Source organism: Gadus macrocephalus, chromosome 7, assembly GCF_031168955.1.
Source record: "Gadus macrocephalus chromosome 7, ASM3116895v1".
NCBI classification, from domain to species: Eukaryota; Metazoa; Chordata; class Actinopteri; order Gadiformes; family Gadidae; genus Gadus; species Gadus macrocephalus.
The window spans coordinates 26304702-26322695 of record NC_082388.1 but is presented as its reverse complement, the minus strand read 5'-3'; the positions used below and the strand labels follow the sequence as shown (position 1 = coordinate 26322695).

The 17994-nt window shown below is 50.0% G+C and overlaps 1 protein-coding gene across 1 annotated transcript; it reads left to right on the top strand.

Moving 5' to 3' along the window:
- The first annotated feature begins 30 nt into the window (after positions 1 to 30).
- zc3h12b (zinc finger CCCH-type containing 12B) lies at positions 31 to 16006 on the top strand. Its single transcript, XM_060056110.1, has 9 exons — positions 31 to 1269; positions 7035 to 7396; positions 7866 to 8395; positions 8497 to 8636; positions 9782 to 10016; positions 10590 to 10696; positions 10837 to 13046; positions 13093 to 14431; positions 15278 to 16006. The coding sequence occupies exons 2-7, from the start codon at positions 7256 to 7258 to the stop codon at positions 12312 to 12314; spliced, it is 2631 nt and encodes an 876-aa protein (XP_059912093.1). The 5' UTR covers positions 31 to 1269; positions 7035 to 7255; the 3' UTR covers positions 12315 to 13046; positions 13093 to 14431; positions 15278 to 16006.
- The last annotated feature ends 1988 nt before the right edge of the window (positions 16007 to 17994 follow it).

The following is a 17994-nucleotide window of genomic DNA, read 5'->3' as shown; positions in this document are numbered from 1 at the left end:
TTGACCAGGGCAAGAAGGGGGTTCATATCATAAAAGGTGTAGTGTTCTGCTGTTTTTCAAACTACATCTACATCAGCATTCATAAATAAGTAACTACAAGTTTACTTCTTATCTATTAGTAATGATATTTATGCAGCCATACCAGGCTCTAGAGTAGACAATAGGACACACTTTTACCTGGAGATGTTGATATCCAGCTTTTAGCATATGCAGTAATGGTCTCCATTATATATGAGTTGCATTGAGTGGGGATATTCACCTTGAGAGCGAACACCCTGGCCTGACAGGGTCCGTCCACACACAAGACAGCTGCCTGTTCAGATCCCGGTGGAGGAGAGAAACACCCTGTTCTGTACAGAAGAAGCTGTTCAGGAGATTACAGACAAGATGTTAAGTAATAATAATAGATCAAATTTATATAGCGCTTTTCCCAGTGCTTAAAGACGCTTCACAATCGCTTCATAAGCTAAATAATAATAAAAAAAAAGAATGTTTAGGTTGCAACGGATCGAGCTGTAGCTCAGGTTCAGGAAAAGGTTTAGTAGCAAGACAAGTGCTACAGACGAGCAGTATATGACTTCATTATACCCGATAACATGTCACAGTATTACAGAGACTGATCCAGATGAGTCCAGAAGTTCTCAATTCCATGAAACCCAGGGAGCCCACAGGAGAGCGCTTATCATCCCAGGTTGGATGTTCTAGAGAGGCTGGTGTTCAGATGCACCATGATGTAAAAACGTTTTTTAAAAACCAAAATACCCAATGATTAAACGGGAAGCGATAAATAATTGATTTGATGGTTTCAACCTACAAATCAAACAAGAGACATGCAGGTGTCCAATCTTATTTAGGGTTGTACGACATCCATAATGCTATATGAATAACGATTATTACTTGCCTATTACTATGTGACTAGTTTTTAAATGCTATATTCTTTATTTTGTCGGGTTTAACTGATTCTTGCTTTTAAATTAATTCAAACTAAATACTAAATGATAGTAATAGAATAGTAAATGCAGAGAATACAGAAACTAAGTGTGGTCCTGCTGACATAAAAAAAATGCCTAACCCTAACAATCAAAATTCACAACATTTGATCAGACGGAACATATCTAACGGTGAGCATCTGTTCATCAATAAAAAAGCAACACATTGTAGTCCCTGCTGAAGTTACTTGATTCCCTTGCGCAATCTGGCAACTCAGGGCGATCTGGCAACCCGGGGCGAACTGCGACAACATCACTGAAGGAAGATGACAGCAACAAGGTGAGCAGATCCCTTCTTCACTCCACTCTCTTCTCTACATCATTTAAGATCCTTTCGGAACCCATTGAGACCTGCTTCTCGTTCTGCGGTTGTTCGGTGTGCTGAAATGCACAACAGATGTCCACTTTTAATTCAACTTCCGACACTATTTCGGGTTTAAAGAGCGTTAGCAACACCCCTATTCCGCCGATGCTAAGTGATATTAGCAACCCACCGCTGCCCTCCCAGTGCTTTAAGCTTAGCTTGTTGCCCACCGGGTTGTCGTGAGGGGGCTAGCCCCACCGGCCCCCCGCGGAGACGGGGAGCCTGTTGACCGTCATCAGCCCATCTGATGACGGATCGACACAACTGTCCATCGATCCGAGGGCTGAATTTACTTAATTACCAACTCGCTGTACCGCGACCATCAGCTCGTTGTGGTCCAGGGCCAGCGGGTGTCAGATCGATTAGCATCGATCAGCCCCGATAACAGAACCGAACCGAACAGGGCTGGGATCAGAAGTTGTAGAAAGTGTATTTTAATGCTGATGTGGTTCATTTTCAGTGTGAAGGTACCCGACGCAATGGGTCGGAGTCAGCACTTGTGACTCGTTGCGTCTTGTTCAGATATCAAGTGTAGTTATAGATGTGGTAAAATCAGGTTATACACTATTTTCATGCCGACTGTCACTCGCATGTTTCCATAGGATGCTTTGTAGCTCAGCAGTGTCTGGGTTTATCTTTATGTGAGCCAAGGTGACCTGTTACCTCCACATGCACGATGCATGCTATTCCTCAATACTTCTATTTTATTACAACAGATACTACGCTTATGGCATTGCATTTATTCTATGTTTTTATAATGATGCATATAGAGCAGTGTTTACAAAATGCAATGTGCTAAAATAATCTACAATATTTTATTTCCAAAAAGTATGTTTTGTTGTCAAGTTTCCTTGTTTTTTTCCCGGTGGCTCTGAGCCGAATGACTTTTGGGAGCCCAAGCCAACCTCACATCCCTTCCAAGGGAGTTGTTTCACTGCCTGAAGTGCACAATCTAAAACTTTCCACACAGTTCCACACAGTATAGTGTTCAGTTTGAATGAAAAGGCGATAAAGTAGTCGGTAAATCATTAATTTCAACAGTGAAGTGGATCGGACCTGGCGCGCCAGGCACTAATGTGTTTTTATGTGGACGCAGTAGGATGTGAGAACGAGTGCGCTATATTTCCTCCAGAACAAATATCTGACAGTAAGACAGGTCTGCTACTGTAGCAGTCCGCCCAACAAAGTATTTATGACTGGACCACGAGTAATAAGTATTGTAGGAGCTCTTTGGCACTTTGAGATGTGTTCAACAGCTGGTTAGAAATCAGATGTGGCCGCACTGTGCAGAGCTGGAGAGATGTGGACGCTATATGATTGGATGGAAATCTCCACATCATCTTCCAAGTGCGTTGGGATGTCATGTCAGCCAGCGGCTGAGTTACAAGGAAACCATAAAACGTTAATGGCACACTCAACGCGTTTCCCTTGGGCCGTTTCTTTACAACCAAGTGATTTTCACACCTCTGTTCCTGTAACACACACGCCACAGATACAAAGTGAGCATTACACTACTTTGTTGTGTATTATAACCTTAAAGCAGGGGTCAAGAAAGTCTGAAACGATGCCCTCACTAGGACTGTCGCCAGTGTTTCTGCCACCGCAGCAGTTATGTGTAACTGCGGTCGATAAGTATCGCCTAATCTCCTGATTTGTAAGCGGGTGGGCAACTGAACAAAAAGCCACGACACCACAAGGTCAACTAAGGGCAAACCTCTGTGATCAGGGATGGACCCGGGGAAGAACAAGTTACTGGACTCCTGTGATTCATCGTGGTGTCAGAACGTTTGCTCTCTGCCTGGGCCGGTACTTTGATCATCATTTCATCACTCCTCAGTTCTCAGACTCTGCGAAAATCCCGATGAATGCTTGGCTGTTGTCTTCACCACCACTCGATCAGGCTAACCTCTAACACCTTAACAAACATAAGTGCTGGCAGTCACGCCTCGAGCGTAGTCATCACAACCAACTGTTGGTTCTTAACGAGTCTCTCCTCACAGCAGTAGCCCCCGGTTGAGATGCGAGTTCACTGGGAAAAAAAAGCTGCAACACAGAGGATGCGGTGGTTGTCAACGGCAACAGTTTGGCTAGCATCGCGCCATCCACCTTAGCCAGGGACACTGTGTACCGCTGCTAGCCGCCGTCTCTTGGCTCCCTCGGTGGGGATGTGCGGACACACATCATGTAAGTGTTCTTCTCACTGCGGTACGGACACAGCCTTTACGTCATGTGTTAGCAGGACCTGCCCTCTGTGCCCAGGGGCCCGGAGCTAACCGCTCCACTTGTTGCTATGAAACCAGAACTGTTTGCCGAGCTGTTGCACGTTTTATCAGGCCCTGCTGTTTTTCGGTCCGTCTAGTCATTAGGCCCCAACAGCCGGGCTGGTGTGTCATCGTGTCTGAACGCAGGAGGTAGAGCCATCGATTTACCCCCGCGCGGCGGCTCCTGTGTTTTTAGCATCTGGTGCTAATGCTAACGTAGCTCTGATGCAGCAGCATCGATGCTATCCATGCTCATCCCGCTCCCATGCTAGCTGCTCTTCTCGTCTTGTGATTCCCTAAAGATCCTTTCTTAACGTTTGGTATGGCTGACATGCAAATCAAGTTAGGTTTTACTTGTGTAACATAAGTCTTGTCTATTCAAGATAAATTAAAAAGCATATATATATATTTTTTTCAATATCCTGCACTTGAATGTTATTAATGTATAGTACACGTTAGTGTAAATATATAGGTGTGAGGGTTGTAAATGTGTAGAAGGTGTGAGTGTTATTAATGTATAGTAGACATTATTAATGTATAGAAGGTGTTGGTGTTATTAATATATAGTAGAGGGTCGATTTATTAATGTATAGTGGACCTTAATAATATTTACAAGGTGTTAGTGTTATTAATGTAAAGTAGACATTAATAAGGTATAGAAGTTGTTAGTCATATTAATGTATAGAAGGTTTTTGTGTTATTAATGTAAAGTAGACATTAATAAGGTATAAAAGTTGTTAGTCATACTAATGTATAGAAGGTTTTAGTGTTATTAATGTATAGTCGACATTAATAATGTATAGAAGGTTTTAGTGTTATTAATGTATAGTAGACATTAATAATGTATAGTAATAAGGTAGTGTTATTAATGCAAAGCAGACATTAATAATGTATAGAAGGTGTTAGTATTATGAATGAATATTAGGCGGTAGGGTTATTAATGTATAGACATTAATAATGTATAGCAATAATCAGGTAGTGCAGGTCAGTGAGCAGGAGGGAAAGCCGCGGCTGGGGTGGGATGTTCTGCATTTACTAGCAGCCAGCGCAGAGACAATGAGTTGTGTTTGTGTTAGTCGTGACTGGTAAAAAAAAAAGAGTTGGCTGATGACAGGGCTGTATTGCTAGGCAACCCGTGTCATGGACCAGGCTCGTTTGAAGCTACCGCTACGCTGCGTGTTCCCCAGTACAGCCCTCCTTCTCCTCCCCTCTGTGTGTGTGTGTGTGTGTGTGTGTGTGTGTGTGTGTGTGTGTGTGTGTGTGTGTGTGTGTGTGTGATCCCTAGGAGTGTAAATAAGGACATGATATTTTTGCTCATGTGAAGGTAAATTGAAATGACATTGTCACTGAAGGTAGTTCCCTTTTGTCCTGCCCCCACTATTCACTGATTCAATTACCATTGTATTCTGTAAGAAATTGTATAATTTAGATTTAAATTAATTCTTCTCACTATCAACTATTGGGGATATATTTTAGGAGGGGCCTATTTAGTCAATTTAACATTAGTAGAAATATGGAAGAAAGATCTGCGATAGACAGATGTTTAGGCCCAATAGGCAAATGTGTTATATTTACATTAAGGTGTATAATTATGTAGACGAATTATAAACCGTGTAAAACAGTAACAATAATTGCAACTGAACTGTCTGGGCTCAGCCAACGCTTCTCCAGAGGAAGGCATCAAACCAGCGACCGTTTTGGAAGGAGGTGTGAAGTGACAACATGTTCAGAGCAGGCTGTTCTGGGCTTCTCTGCATGTCACCCACCACTGTGCTGCTACCAGCTACCAGCCCGCACGTGTTACAGCTAGCTACAGCTAGCTACCAGCCCGCACGTGTTACAGCTAGCTACCAGCCTGCACGTGTTACAGCTAGCTACAGCCAGCTACCAGCCCGCACGTGTTACAGCTAGCTATAGCCAGCTACCAACCCGCACGTGTTACAGCCAACTACAGCTAGATACCCGCCCGCACGTGTTATAGCTAACTACAGCTAGCTACCAGGCCAGCCCGCACGTGTTACAGCTAGCTACCAATACAGAGATAGGTCATTAAGGAGCAGGTAGGGGTTACACAGTACAGTATCAGGTCATAAAGGAGCAGGTAGGGGTTAGACAGTACAGAGAAAGGTCATTAAGTAGGGGTTCGACAGTACAGAGACAGGTCATCAAGGAGCAGGTAGGGGTTAGACAGTACAGAGACAGGTCATTAAGGAGCAGGTAGGGGTTAGACAGTACAGAGACAGGTCATTAAGGAGCAGGTAGGGGTTAGACAGTACAGAGACAGGTCATTAAGGAGCAGGTAGGGGTTAGACAGTACAGAGACGGGTCATTAAGGAGCAGGTAGGGGTTAGACAGTACAGAGACGGGTCATTAAGGAGCAGGTAGGGGTTAGACAGTACAGAGACAGGTCATTAAGGAGCAGGTAGGGGTTAGACAGTACAGAGACAGGTCATTAAGGAGCAGGTAGGGGTTAGACAGTACAGAGACAGGTCATTAAGGAGCAGGTAGGGGTTAGACAGTACAGAGACAGGTCATTAAGGAGCAGGTAGGGGTTAGACAGTACAGAGACAGGTCATTAAGGAGCAGGTAGGGGTTAGACAGTACAAAGACAGGTCCCTACGGAGCAGGTAGGGGTTAGACAGTACAGAGACAGGTCCCTACGGAGCAGGTAGGGGTTAGACAGTACAGAGACAGGTCCCTACGAAGCAGGTAGGGGTTAGACAGTACAGAGACAGGTCATTAGAGTAGGTAGTGATCAGGGGGCATCTTGCTCTAGGATGACTATAGGTAGACAGTGGACATCGGGAATCTAACCCAGAACATTGCGGCTGGGAATCCAACACCCTGACCAATCATTACACTATCTTGCCTCTTTTTCCATGTCTCTCTGCGGCTAATGACTAAACATCAGCTTTTCCTGTCCCATTAATAATTGAAGGGCTGCAACCAGTGATTATCTGGATCATTATTACCAGTGCCCGCCCGTCAGAAGACACCTGCACCCTTCTCCGTGCATCAGAGATGGAAATAATCTTCTGTGGCCAAAAAACATCAGGGAACGATCATCTACTGGTAGGGGTGTTTCACCCTCAGCTGAAAGGCTCTGGGTTCAAACCCCGATGCCCTAAGCCCTTCCTGTAGGCATCCTAGAGCAAGATGCCCTCTAGCCCCAACCTGTTCCCTACGATTAGTCTGTGACAGCGTTCACACTAGACTTTTTCTTGGGCGGACAAATGTCCGACACTATTCCAGAATATCGGACATTTGGAATATCTTCCGGACGTTATTCACTAATAATTAAATAATGCGTGCGTGCAATCGGCCAATGTCCGGCTATAGCCGGCTAACGTGAACACTGGTCTGTGAGCTAAGTAGCATGATCATACTCCTAAATGAGTCCGGACCTGTGTTCCTCTCCAGGGTTCCAGGGTGTGTCTGACCTGACCGGCACGTCACGGAGGAGACCACATCGACCTTCTGTCCACCGCACTCTCTCCTCCCTCCCCTCCCCCCCTCCTCCTCCTCCTCCCCCCGGCTAGAGCGGACCGCTGGGACATGCCCCCGGGGCTGTGCTGGAGGTGAGGCAGCATGCGCGGGACCGTGGCGAGGGCCGCGGCGGCGACCACGGCGAGGGGGACGTGATGTCAACATGGTCCACGGCGGAGCACATCAACATGGAGCAACGGCCCAGCAGGGGGGAGGACGAGCCCCGGGACCAGGGGTCTGAGGAGGGCAGCAGCTCCGACAGCGACCCCGACGACCAGGGAGGGACCCGCCTGCAGGTCAGTCTCCGGACTCTCCTGCCGCCAACCTTACACCAGAGCGGGCCTTTTTGGCCAGGAGTGGCAGCTAGACTCTGGACGGGTCCTCCTAGGGCTGGAAGATATCCTTCCTTCTGTTTGTGGCGGCAGGCGCTCAGGAGGTAGAGCGGGTCGGCTGGTAACCGGAAGGTCGCTAGTTCGATCCCCGGCTCTTGCTAGTTCGACACCTCTCCGGTGTCGAGGTGTCCCCGAGCGAGACACCTCACCCTCACTGCTCCCGACGAGCTGGCTGTCGCCTTGCAGGGTGGACACTGTCGTTGGTATGTGAATGGATGAATGTTAGGCAATAACTGTCGCTTTGACAGAGTGGTCCCTGGTTAGAAAAGCGCAATAAATGCGGTCCACCTGAAGCCATGTATCATGGCAGGCTTTGCGTACTACGGTCTAGGGATTGTGTTGTCGTCTCCACTAACCCAGTGCTCCCCACCAGGTGACCCCAGGGGGCGGCGGGGGGGGGAGTGGCTGCCGACGGCGGGACCCGCTGGTGGCCAAGCCCCATCGCCAGCTGTGCCGCTCGCCCTGCCTGGACCGGCCCAGCTTCTCCCAGAGCAGCACCGCGCACGACCTCCGCACCGACGACGGCGCCAACGCCGCCTCGGCCGCCGCGGCGGCGTCTCCGCCGGTCGGCGCGCGCCACCACGCCGGCGAGCGCGACTACCAGAGCAAGATGGAGTTCGCCCTGAAGCTGGGCTACTCGGGCGTGCAGGTGGACACGGTGCTCCACAAGCTGGGTGCGGCGGCGCTCATCAACGACGTGCTGGCCGAGCTGGTGCGCCTGGGCAACGCGCCGGAGCCCGAGGCCAAGGCCGGTGGCGCCGGCACGGCCAGGGCCGCCACGGGGCCCCGGGCCCCCTGCGTCACCGAGGCCCCCAGCCCCGAGGTCTCCCTGGAGGAGGAGCCGTGCGAGACCTGCGAGAATCTGCGGCCCATTGTGGTGGACGGCTCCAACGTGGCCATGAGGTAGGAGGAGGAGGAGGTCCGGTCCAACATTGCTGGCGGACATTCTGTTGTGTCTCTGACGGTGACCTCGTAACGGAGACGGGGTACCTGTGTGTCCGTAGCCATGGGAACAAGGAGGTGTTCTCGTGCCGGGGCATCCAGCTGGCCATCGAGTGGTTCCTGGAGAAGGGACACCGGGACATCACCGTGTTCGTCCCCACCTGGAGGAAGGAGCAGTCCCGCCCGGACGCCCTCATCACAGGTACCCCCCCCCCCCCCCCACGGAGACCACCACGTGACACGCATACTAATGTACTACAGCGAGTAGTACTGGTCACTGGTATCCCCAAACGGATCCCACCACGCAGTATGTATACTTGTACTACAGCGAGTCCTACTCGATCCAGGGTTTGTTTTTCCTTGTTTTGGAACGCAACGGGAAACATAACTCGGCTCCGTGCGAGCCGAGATATAAACGGAACAGTTGATCCTTTGAATCATTCAATCGCTTGGCTCGCCAACAGTGAGACGAACAAAATAACACTCGCAAATTTCCTGAAACAAAAAGGACAGCATTGTGTTTCACTTCAGTGTTTTTACTGTAGAAGAAATTTGCCGCTTAATGGGACTGGAAGCCAGAAGGTTCTGGGTCCAATACCCGGTTTCTACAGCCTTACCTGTTGGCTCCTTGAGCAAGATGCCCCCTAACCACTACTCGCTCTTTAATGAAATGTCCCCATACTGTCTAACCCCTACCGTCACTCTATATATACTATCTAACCCCTGCCTGCTCTTTCACGACATATCACTCTATATACTCTAACCTCTACCGCCCCTCTATACATACTGTCTAACCCCTACCGTCACTCTATATAGACTGTCTAACCCCTACCGTCACTCTATACATACTGTCTCACCCTTACCGTCCCTCTATACATACTGTCTAACCCCTACCGTCACTCTATACATACTGTCTAACCCCTACCGTCACTCTATATATACTATCTAACCCCTGCCTGCTCTTTCACGACATATCACTCTATATACTCTAACCTCTACCGCCCCTCTATACATACTGTCTCACCCTTACCGTCCCTCTATACATACTGTCTAACCCCTACCGTCACTCTATACATACTGTCTAACCCCTACCGTCACTCTATATAGACTGTCTAACCCCTACCGTCACTCTATATAGACTGTCTAACCCCTACCGTCACTCTATATAGACTGTCTAACCCCTATCTGCTCTTTAATGACATGTCACTCTATACATACTGCCTAACCCCTACTGTCCCTCTATATAGACATGTCACTCTATACATACTGTCTAACCCGGCTCCCTCCCCATGAGTCACGTCTGATAAGGCCTCCAGCTCAGTAGATAAGGTGGTGCCCTCTCCCCAGACCAGGAGATCCTGCGGCGGCTGGAGAAGGAGAAGCTGCTGGTGTTCACGCCGTCGCGACGCGTGCAGGGCCGGCGCGTGGTCTGCTACGACGACCGCTTCATCGTCAAGCTGGCCTACGACTCGGACGGCATCATCGTGTCCAACGACAACTACCGCGACCTGCAGAACGAGAAGCCCGAGTGGAAGACGTTCATCGAGGAGCGGCTCCTCATGTACTCCTTCGTCAACGACAAGTGAGTGACAGGTGTTGATGAGGGACAGGTCGTCGCCCTTGTTGTACAGGCACAGGCCCGTGTGTTGGAATGGCAACCTTCAGCAGAAGGGCAAAGGTTGCTCGTTGTGTATTTAGAATAGAGCCCGACCGATATAGGATTTTTAAGGCCGATACCGACATGAATATTTTGTGAGTTAAAAATCCGATATGCCGATATGCCGTAGTCATGAATTAAGTCATGCTTATCGACTTTAGAGAATTGATGGGGATGTTCTTTTAATTGTTATTCAAGCAATGTATGTCTCGTGATAGTTGCCAACTTACCATGAACACACATGAACAACACCGATGATCTCCGTCGATCTCCGTCATTCACTCTGCCTAACTCGGGCTGAGTTTGAAAAATGCCTAATATCGGCCGATAATATCGGCCTGCCGATATATCGGTCGGGCTCTAATTTGGAAGAAGCTTGGTTCCTCTGTAGGTTGTTAAACTCTGATGACTGACGCACAGGCCTAGCCGGGTCTATCACTCACCATCTTGGGGTTTTCCTGGAAGATGGTAATAAGGAATAACCACGTCCTCCTCCAGGTTCATGCCACCCGACGACCCCCTGGGGAGACACGGCCCGAGCCTGGAGAACTTCCTCCGCAAGCGGCCCGTGGTCCCGGAGCATAAAAAGCAGCCGTGCCCCTATGGTAGGACCCGCGGTCCACCGCTACACCTCTTACTTCTCGCTACACCTTCTGCTGCACCTCTACTCTCCTGCTCCACCTCCACACACTCACCCCACCCTCCTCCTCCTCCTCACCTCCGCTATGTCTGGTTCTCTCCGCAGGTAAGAAGTGCACGTACGGCCACAAGTGTAAGTACTACCACCCCGAGCGCGTCAACCAGCCACAGCGCTCCGTGGCCGACGAGCTGCGCGCCTTCGCCAAGCTGTCGGCCGTGAAGACCATGAGCGAGGGCGCGCTGGTCAAGTGCGGCCTGGGCCCGGCCGGCGCCAAGGAGGGCGGCGGCGGCGGCGGCTCGGAGGCCAAGCGCGTGGCGCCCAAGCGGCAGTCGGACCCCAGCATCCGCTCCCCGGCCTGCGAGCCCGAGGAGACGGCGCCGTCGCCCCTCGCCGCCGCCCGCAAGCCGGAGGCCAGCTCCGTGCCTTCGCTGGTGTCGGCGCTGAGCGTGCCCACCATGCAGCCCGCCAAGAGCCACGCCCCCGGCGCCCTGAACACGCGCTCCGCCAGCAGCCCCGTGCCGGGCTCCATGCACTTCTCCCACAGCTCCCTGGAGCACATGTCCAGCGTGCACTACCCGCCCATCCTGGTGACCAACAGCCACGGGGCCTCGGTCACCTACAGCGACCAGTTCCCCAAGTACGACTCGGTCAGCGACCGCGGCTACTACTCGCTGCACAGCGACTTCTCCACCATGAGCATGGGCAGCATGCAGAACGTGGACAGCTTCTGCAGCATGGAGCACGAGCACGGGGGGGGCGGGGCCTACCAGCGGCCGGGCCCGGGCCCGGGCCGCCGCCCCGAGTCCTGCCTCAGCCACTCCAACAGCGACTCCTTCTCCTCCTACGGGGACCACTACGCCGGCTCGGGGGACGGCAGCCTGGAGGAGAGTCTGAAGGGGCCGCGGCCGCCCTCGCTGAGCCAGGCGCAGATCCACGCCTTCTCCCACGGCTTCCACCGGGACGCCCTGACCCGCGTGCACAGCTACGGCCCCGAGGAGCCCAAGCCGGGGCTCCGCAAGGCGGGCGGCGGCGGCGGCGGGCACCTGGCGCCCCACATCCAGCACGTGCCGGTGGGCGCGCGGTCCAGCTGCCCCGGGGACTACCCCCAGACGCAGAGCGTCCTGCCGCCGCTGTCGGCGCAGCCCGCCCGCTCGCTGGGCATGACGCGCATGGACAGCATCTCGGACTCGCGGCTGTACGAGAGCAACCCCATGCGGCAGCGCGGGCGGCCCCCGCTGTGCCGCGAGCAGCACGCCAGCTGGGACCCGCTGCCCTGCGTGGGCGGCGACTCGTACGGGTACCACTCGTACCCGCTGAGCGCCGGCCTCGTGCCGTGCTGCGAGCGCGTCATGGTGCGCAGCATGCCCGACAAGATGGAGCAGATCTGGAAGTCGCCGTGGGAGACGCCGCCGCCCGCCGCCGAGCGCCACGTGGCCCCGGAGCAGCGGTACCAGACGTACCGCAACCTGTGCAACATCTTCCCGGCGTACGTGGTGCACGCCGTCATGGAGAAGAACCCCCACCTGAGCGACCCCCAGCAGCTGGCGGCCGTGATCGTCACCAAGCTGAGGTCCTGTCACTGAGTGCCGGCACGCTCGTTCACATTACCCACAATGCCCTGGGGCTGCTCCTTGGGTGTTTGGTGCGTTGGGGCGGACGACGGTGTGTTTGTTTGTTTTTCGGATGACGGTGGCACGTTGAGCCACGTTTCCCGGGTGTTGTGTTAACTGGAGCAACGCTGCCCTCAAGAGGATCTGGAGAGTACTGCAGTGCGACGAGTCACTCGGAGAACTCCGTAAGTAAAAGTCAATCCAACGTTTGGATGTTTGACGCAGGAAAACCAAGACTGAATATCTTTTGTTGTGCATTTTCATATTCTCTCATTTTAAAACTCGGACCGGGACACACAACACCTGGGGCGCTTCATAACAGCCACGTAGCACATGCATGGAAAACATCCAACTTTATACTAAATATACATTTATATATTGTATATATCCACATTATGTCTTAAAGCTTTTCAAGAATCTGACCATTCTCCACTCTGTTGCTCAACATGATGCAGCTCATAATTAGTATTAAAATAGGCATATCTGCAACGATCATTAACATCACGTGGCTACCTGAGGCCATGCTCTCACGATGACCCAAGAACTACTGTTGACCACCAGCTCCGTCAATGAGGCCATTAGCCCATGATACGACACAAGCTAGCAAAGTGAGGCACACGCACTTGCCCTCGAAATGACCCCTGGATTCATCTCAACAGCAGGATTCATCGGACATCCTGATTCAGGCGTGAATCAGACGATGCAGTGCGTCAGCCGACACCCGGATTCAGGCGTGAATCAGACGATGCAGTGCGTCCCCCCCAGGTTGTTGATGTGTGTCCGACACAGGGGTTTGACGTACGCGCGAGGTGACCGAAGACTTGCGCGTTGTTTGTTGTCGTGTTTCCTCGGAGGAGCGCGAGGGAGGCTGCTTCTTACCTCACAGCATGACGCCTTATCTCCCACCGACCTATGCTTCAGCCACCCCCTCGTCTGCTGCTCTGCCTCCTCCTCCTCCGCCCGCCACATGTAAAGATCTATTTTCTCAGTTTCACCTCACAAAGCTACTATTTTGGTAGGACTGAAAAGGCTCGGACCCGGGAACGCACACGTCTTTGTACATAGAATTCACATCAAGCCATCATTTCAGACATTAATACGCTGCTAAACAATGCCAAAAAATGAATCTATTTAGTGTATTTACTACTATTCATTTAGGGAGCAGGTCAACAGGGAGAAGGTGGGAGCAGGGCTAGGCATCACCGTAAGGGGTAGTCTGAGGACATGGGGATCGAACCCCCCGGGTTGCGAGTCCAACACCCGAGGCGCCACTGCTCCATCCTGGCCCAGAGTTCTTCTCCCGGGTTGGAGGGTTCTACCGAATCATAGATGTTGTTTCAACAGTTCATTTGGTGTCGTTTTCCGTCCGGTGTATTTATTGCAGATTCAGGATTTTCTAACATATATATTTCTGTAAGATGTTTCTATGATGCTCAAAGTTGGCACAATTTAGATTTGCCCGAATTAATTTTGTCGGAATATCAAGGGATATTTCTCAATGGAAAAGTATATCGCAAGGAGGTCTGCAACTATATTAACCGTATAAAAAAATGTTTGTAAAAAAGTATTTTATGCTAACCGAGCAACGCTCGGATTGTGGTCGTAACTTCACCCACAACGGCTCCACCGCTCAAAACATAAACCGGAGAAGGTTTCTCGATGTGGGGAGACTGCTTTCTACTCTCTGCTTTTTCACAAAGTAGGAAGAAGAATCTTATTGCCTTGCAGTCTAGTACACTCACATGTTCACTTTAACTCGATGGTCCACCTCTACCCCGTGTCCCAGTCAGCTCGGAGCCGTACCGTTAAAGATGGCGCTGGCTCTGCTGAACCCGGACCTTATTGCTTTACAAAGGGACGTACCATTGGACTCGGTTCTCGTGATGCACTTTGATATCCAGCACATTGAGCTTCTAATGTTGACTTTCGTCTGTGCCATTTCAATACATTTAAATATGTGCTAAATATACATTATAGTTGTCGTAGTGTCACCGAGTCGGTTGTATTCGAGAATCCCGCCCCGCATTCACGACATCGTACCAGCCATGTATAGAATGGTACGCACCAAGAATGGGGACGCCATGTTCCACGTCTAAGGCCCCGTGCCCACTACCTCCGTCCGTTGACTGATCCCCATTGACTTTGAATGGGGACGGACGCGCAATGCATTGTGGATCCGTCCGTTCCGTTGGAGCCTTCGGCTCCGTCAAGAAGTTGAAAAATTTTAAACTTTTTCGTTGACTGACGGTGCAGTGGGCATGTAGGGTCACCCTACATGCCCACTGCACCGTCAGTCAACGGACGTGGGAAGGCGTGGCTGACTGATGGGGGAGTAGTCTTTGCAGAGGCATCCGTCAGCCAATCAAATCGCTTCGCCGGGTTCTTCCCGCTACTTCCTGCTTGTTGCTATGCAAGATGACCCGCTTTCCCGCTTTCCAGTATCGTCAGAGCCCGAGTCGCGTCACAGTGCTTACATTTGCCTACGCGATCTGATTGGATGACGGATCCGTCGCTGCCGAAAAAGTAGAAAATTGTTCAACTTCTTGACTGACGCCTCGTGCCCACTGCACCGTCAGTCAACGGACGTGGGAAGGCGTAGCTGACGGATGGGGGAGTAGTCTTTGCAGATGCATCCGTCAGCCAATCAAATCGGTTCGCCGGGTTCTTCCCGCTTCTTCCTGCTTGTTGCGAGGCAAGATGCCCCCCTTTCCCGCTTTCCAGTATCGTCAGAGCCCGAGTCGCGTCACAGTGTTTACATTTGCATACGCGATCTGATTGGATGACGGAACCGTCGCTGCCGAAAAAGTTGAACATTTTTCAACTTTCTGACGGTGGCGAACGCTCCAACTGAACGGACGGATCCACAATGCATTGCGCGTCCGTCCCCATTCAAAGTCATTGGGGATCAGTCAACGAACGGAGGTAGTGGGCACGAGCGGTAACAAGGCTTGGGTTTGTTCCTGAAGCCTAACCTAATTCGTCCAAGAAGTCCGCTATAGTAGGTGTCCGAGTTAAGCCCGGGGCCTGGCGGTTAAAGAGCCTTGGACGTTACTAATAACGACCGACGTAACACCGCGAACTCGCCGCTCACATTAGTAAAAAAACGCTCCGAAGTTTCAGTTGGTGACATCAGTGCCTTGCTACAGTCCGCGTTGCTTAGCGACCAGGTGTTTACCTCGTCATCACAGGAGGTGGTACTTTACCGCGTTTACAAGTATCTGACACACAGCCACAGACGCATGCGGCCGTCCGGTGGCGTACCGAGGCGTTGCTACGGGCAACACCATAGTATCTGGTGGATGGCGTCTGGCTCTGGGGCCACTGGGGGAACGCAGTGGGCAGAGCCAGCCTTAACGCCGGGTTAACTAGGCGTCTTTTAAACAGGAATACCACTTAATCCGATCACTTGAGGTGGTTTTATAATCCTTAGAATAAACATCATGGTTTTGTTGTATAGGAAGTGAATCGAGAGTTGCCACTATTTTCAGCTATCAAATTAATTAAGATATTTAATCAATAGACGTACGTGAATGTGATGAAGACACTAAAATACCAAGTATACCTTTGGCGTTGGGCCAAATACAAGTACAGTACTAACGTCATTTTTAACTAAACAAATCTAAAGTTGCACATTTAATAACACCTCACTACTACATTTCCCAAAACAAAGTGGTATTAGTCTTAATCTAGTTTTTTAATCAAGCCTAAACTAGACTTATCGTGCTTTAGAACGTGTACATTTCTCTAATGCTGTGTGAAAGTGCTTAGATGTACAGTTAGGAGGAAAGAAAAAAATCCTTATTTGATTGTTGCTCTCCCCAAAGGACTTTTTGGGTTCTGAGGACTTAGTTTTTTCATGGAGTGGGATAGAGGCGTCCTATCCACTCATGAGAAGGTGAACATAACTGCCTAAATGTTTCCTCCTGTGAAACAATTGGATCGCAAAGGCTGCCGTCAAGGTTGTTTCTGGCATTTGGCTTAGGGTTTGCGGGCCATTCCTTCCCACTTCCCCTACATCCTTCTACCCTTCCCTACAGCCTTCTCCACTTCCTCCTACACCCTTCTCCACTTCATCCTACATCCATCTCCACTTCATCCTACGTCGTTCTCCACTTCATCCTACGTCGTTCTCCTCTCCCTCCCCCATCTCAGCCACCCTTCTCCACTCCCTTCAGTGTGTTGAAGTAATAGACCATTAAGGCCATTATATCCCGAGCAAAAGGTGTGGTGCTAGCCTTTGTTAGCCGAGGATGCTCACGATGAGGCTTGCAACCAAATTGATATGATTGTTTACCTCATGGTAGCATGATGCTACATTGTATTTCGATATGTAAAATTGAATTAGAATTGAATAATTGTAAATGCCCAACACACCCACATACACCCACATATATGAGACAGGGATCTTTACAGGCAAAAAATATGTAGCTAATTAAAACAATAATTTCAACTGCTGATTTGTACTAGCCGTCGACTCACCAACAGAGGGCAGTGTTGGGCTGGCTGTCCCTTGGTACCGCAACCCTTGCTCACCGGTCTGTTGCGTCACTCCACCCCTGAAAGTGCGACTTGCAGGTTGGCAGCCCGTTTATTCAAAATGTAGAAAAACAAAGACCTACAATTTATTTGTTTTGCTATCCACACGTTAGTGACCCGGGGATGCCAGTCTGTCAGGTGCCCTTCAATTTTCCACCATGCACCCAATGCGCACCCGGCGTTGCGCACCGTATCGCCTGGAGGGAAAGGGGCGTGCCCAGCTCCCTCCCATACCCTCCATCTTGTTTAAAGGTCGCAAACAGCTAAGCCACAAATGTCTAGAATTGACTTTTGCTTGTTGATACAAATTGTATCTATAACTTGATTGTAAAATACATTTAAAAAATAAAAAAAGTTGAAAAAAACTAAACAAAAGAACTGTAAAGTGTAAAGCTAGTTTTATTTAAATGTAGCGAAGAAAACCTTAACCGCCATAACGTTTGTGACACCGTGTGTCACTGGGAGTAGCCCATTAGTATGTACTAACACTCTCGGGGTACAGCAGTTTGTTATTTAAAGGGGCATTCTAGTGCTACACGAGTACTACACAGTACACAGATACCTGTGTACACAGATAGCAGTACGTGCTGTGGCCTCTGTACATATTCTTGTGTGTGTATATACTTGTATGCAAAGTTAAAGGTGTATTGTGGGGACTTTAGTGGCATCTAGTGGAGCAAACTCGTCAGGATTGGATTTTTTTAATTAGTGTTTAATCCCGTTCAAATAGGAGTCATATTTTCGTCACCTTAGATTGAGCCCTGTTCCACTGCAATTTCTACAGCAGCCAAGAATGGACAAATTACTCTAGAGAGGATGCGTTTTTATAAAACGCTACCACAATGAGGAACAACTAACAATCCTAATCGGCTTCCCCTAAGTACTATATTTTTACAGACTGAATAACTAGACACAATTCATAAATCTATATCAAGGGACTTCATCACTTGACACTTGGCAACTTGATGCTGTCGCAGACCATCATTTTTGGTCGCAATCTGAAACCTCATTGCAAGACGACACTAAATTCTCATATATAGCACCTTTAACTTTAAAAGTAAAACAAATTTTAAAATAACTTGTTATAGCTGGATGGCCATGCAACAGGTATTGATAG

Coding starts and splice junctions, on each gene's coding strand:
- zc3h12b (XM_060056110.1), top strand. CDS start 7,256: ATGTCAACATGGTCCACGGCGGAGCACATCAACATGGAGCAACGGCCC. Junction 8,396..8,496: donor GGCTCCAACGTGGCCATGAG/GTAGGAGGAGGA, acceptor GTGTGTCCGTAG/CCATGGGAACAAGGAGGTGT. Junction 8,637..9,781: donor CCCGGACGCCCTCATCACAG/GTACCCCCCCCC, acceptor CCCTCTCCCCAG/ACCAGGAGATCCTGCGGCGG.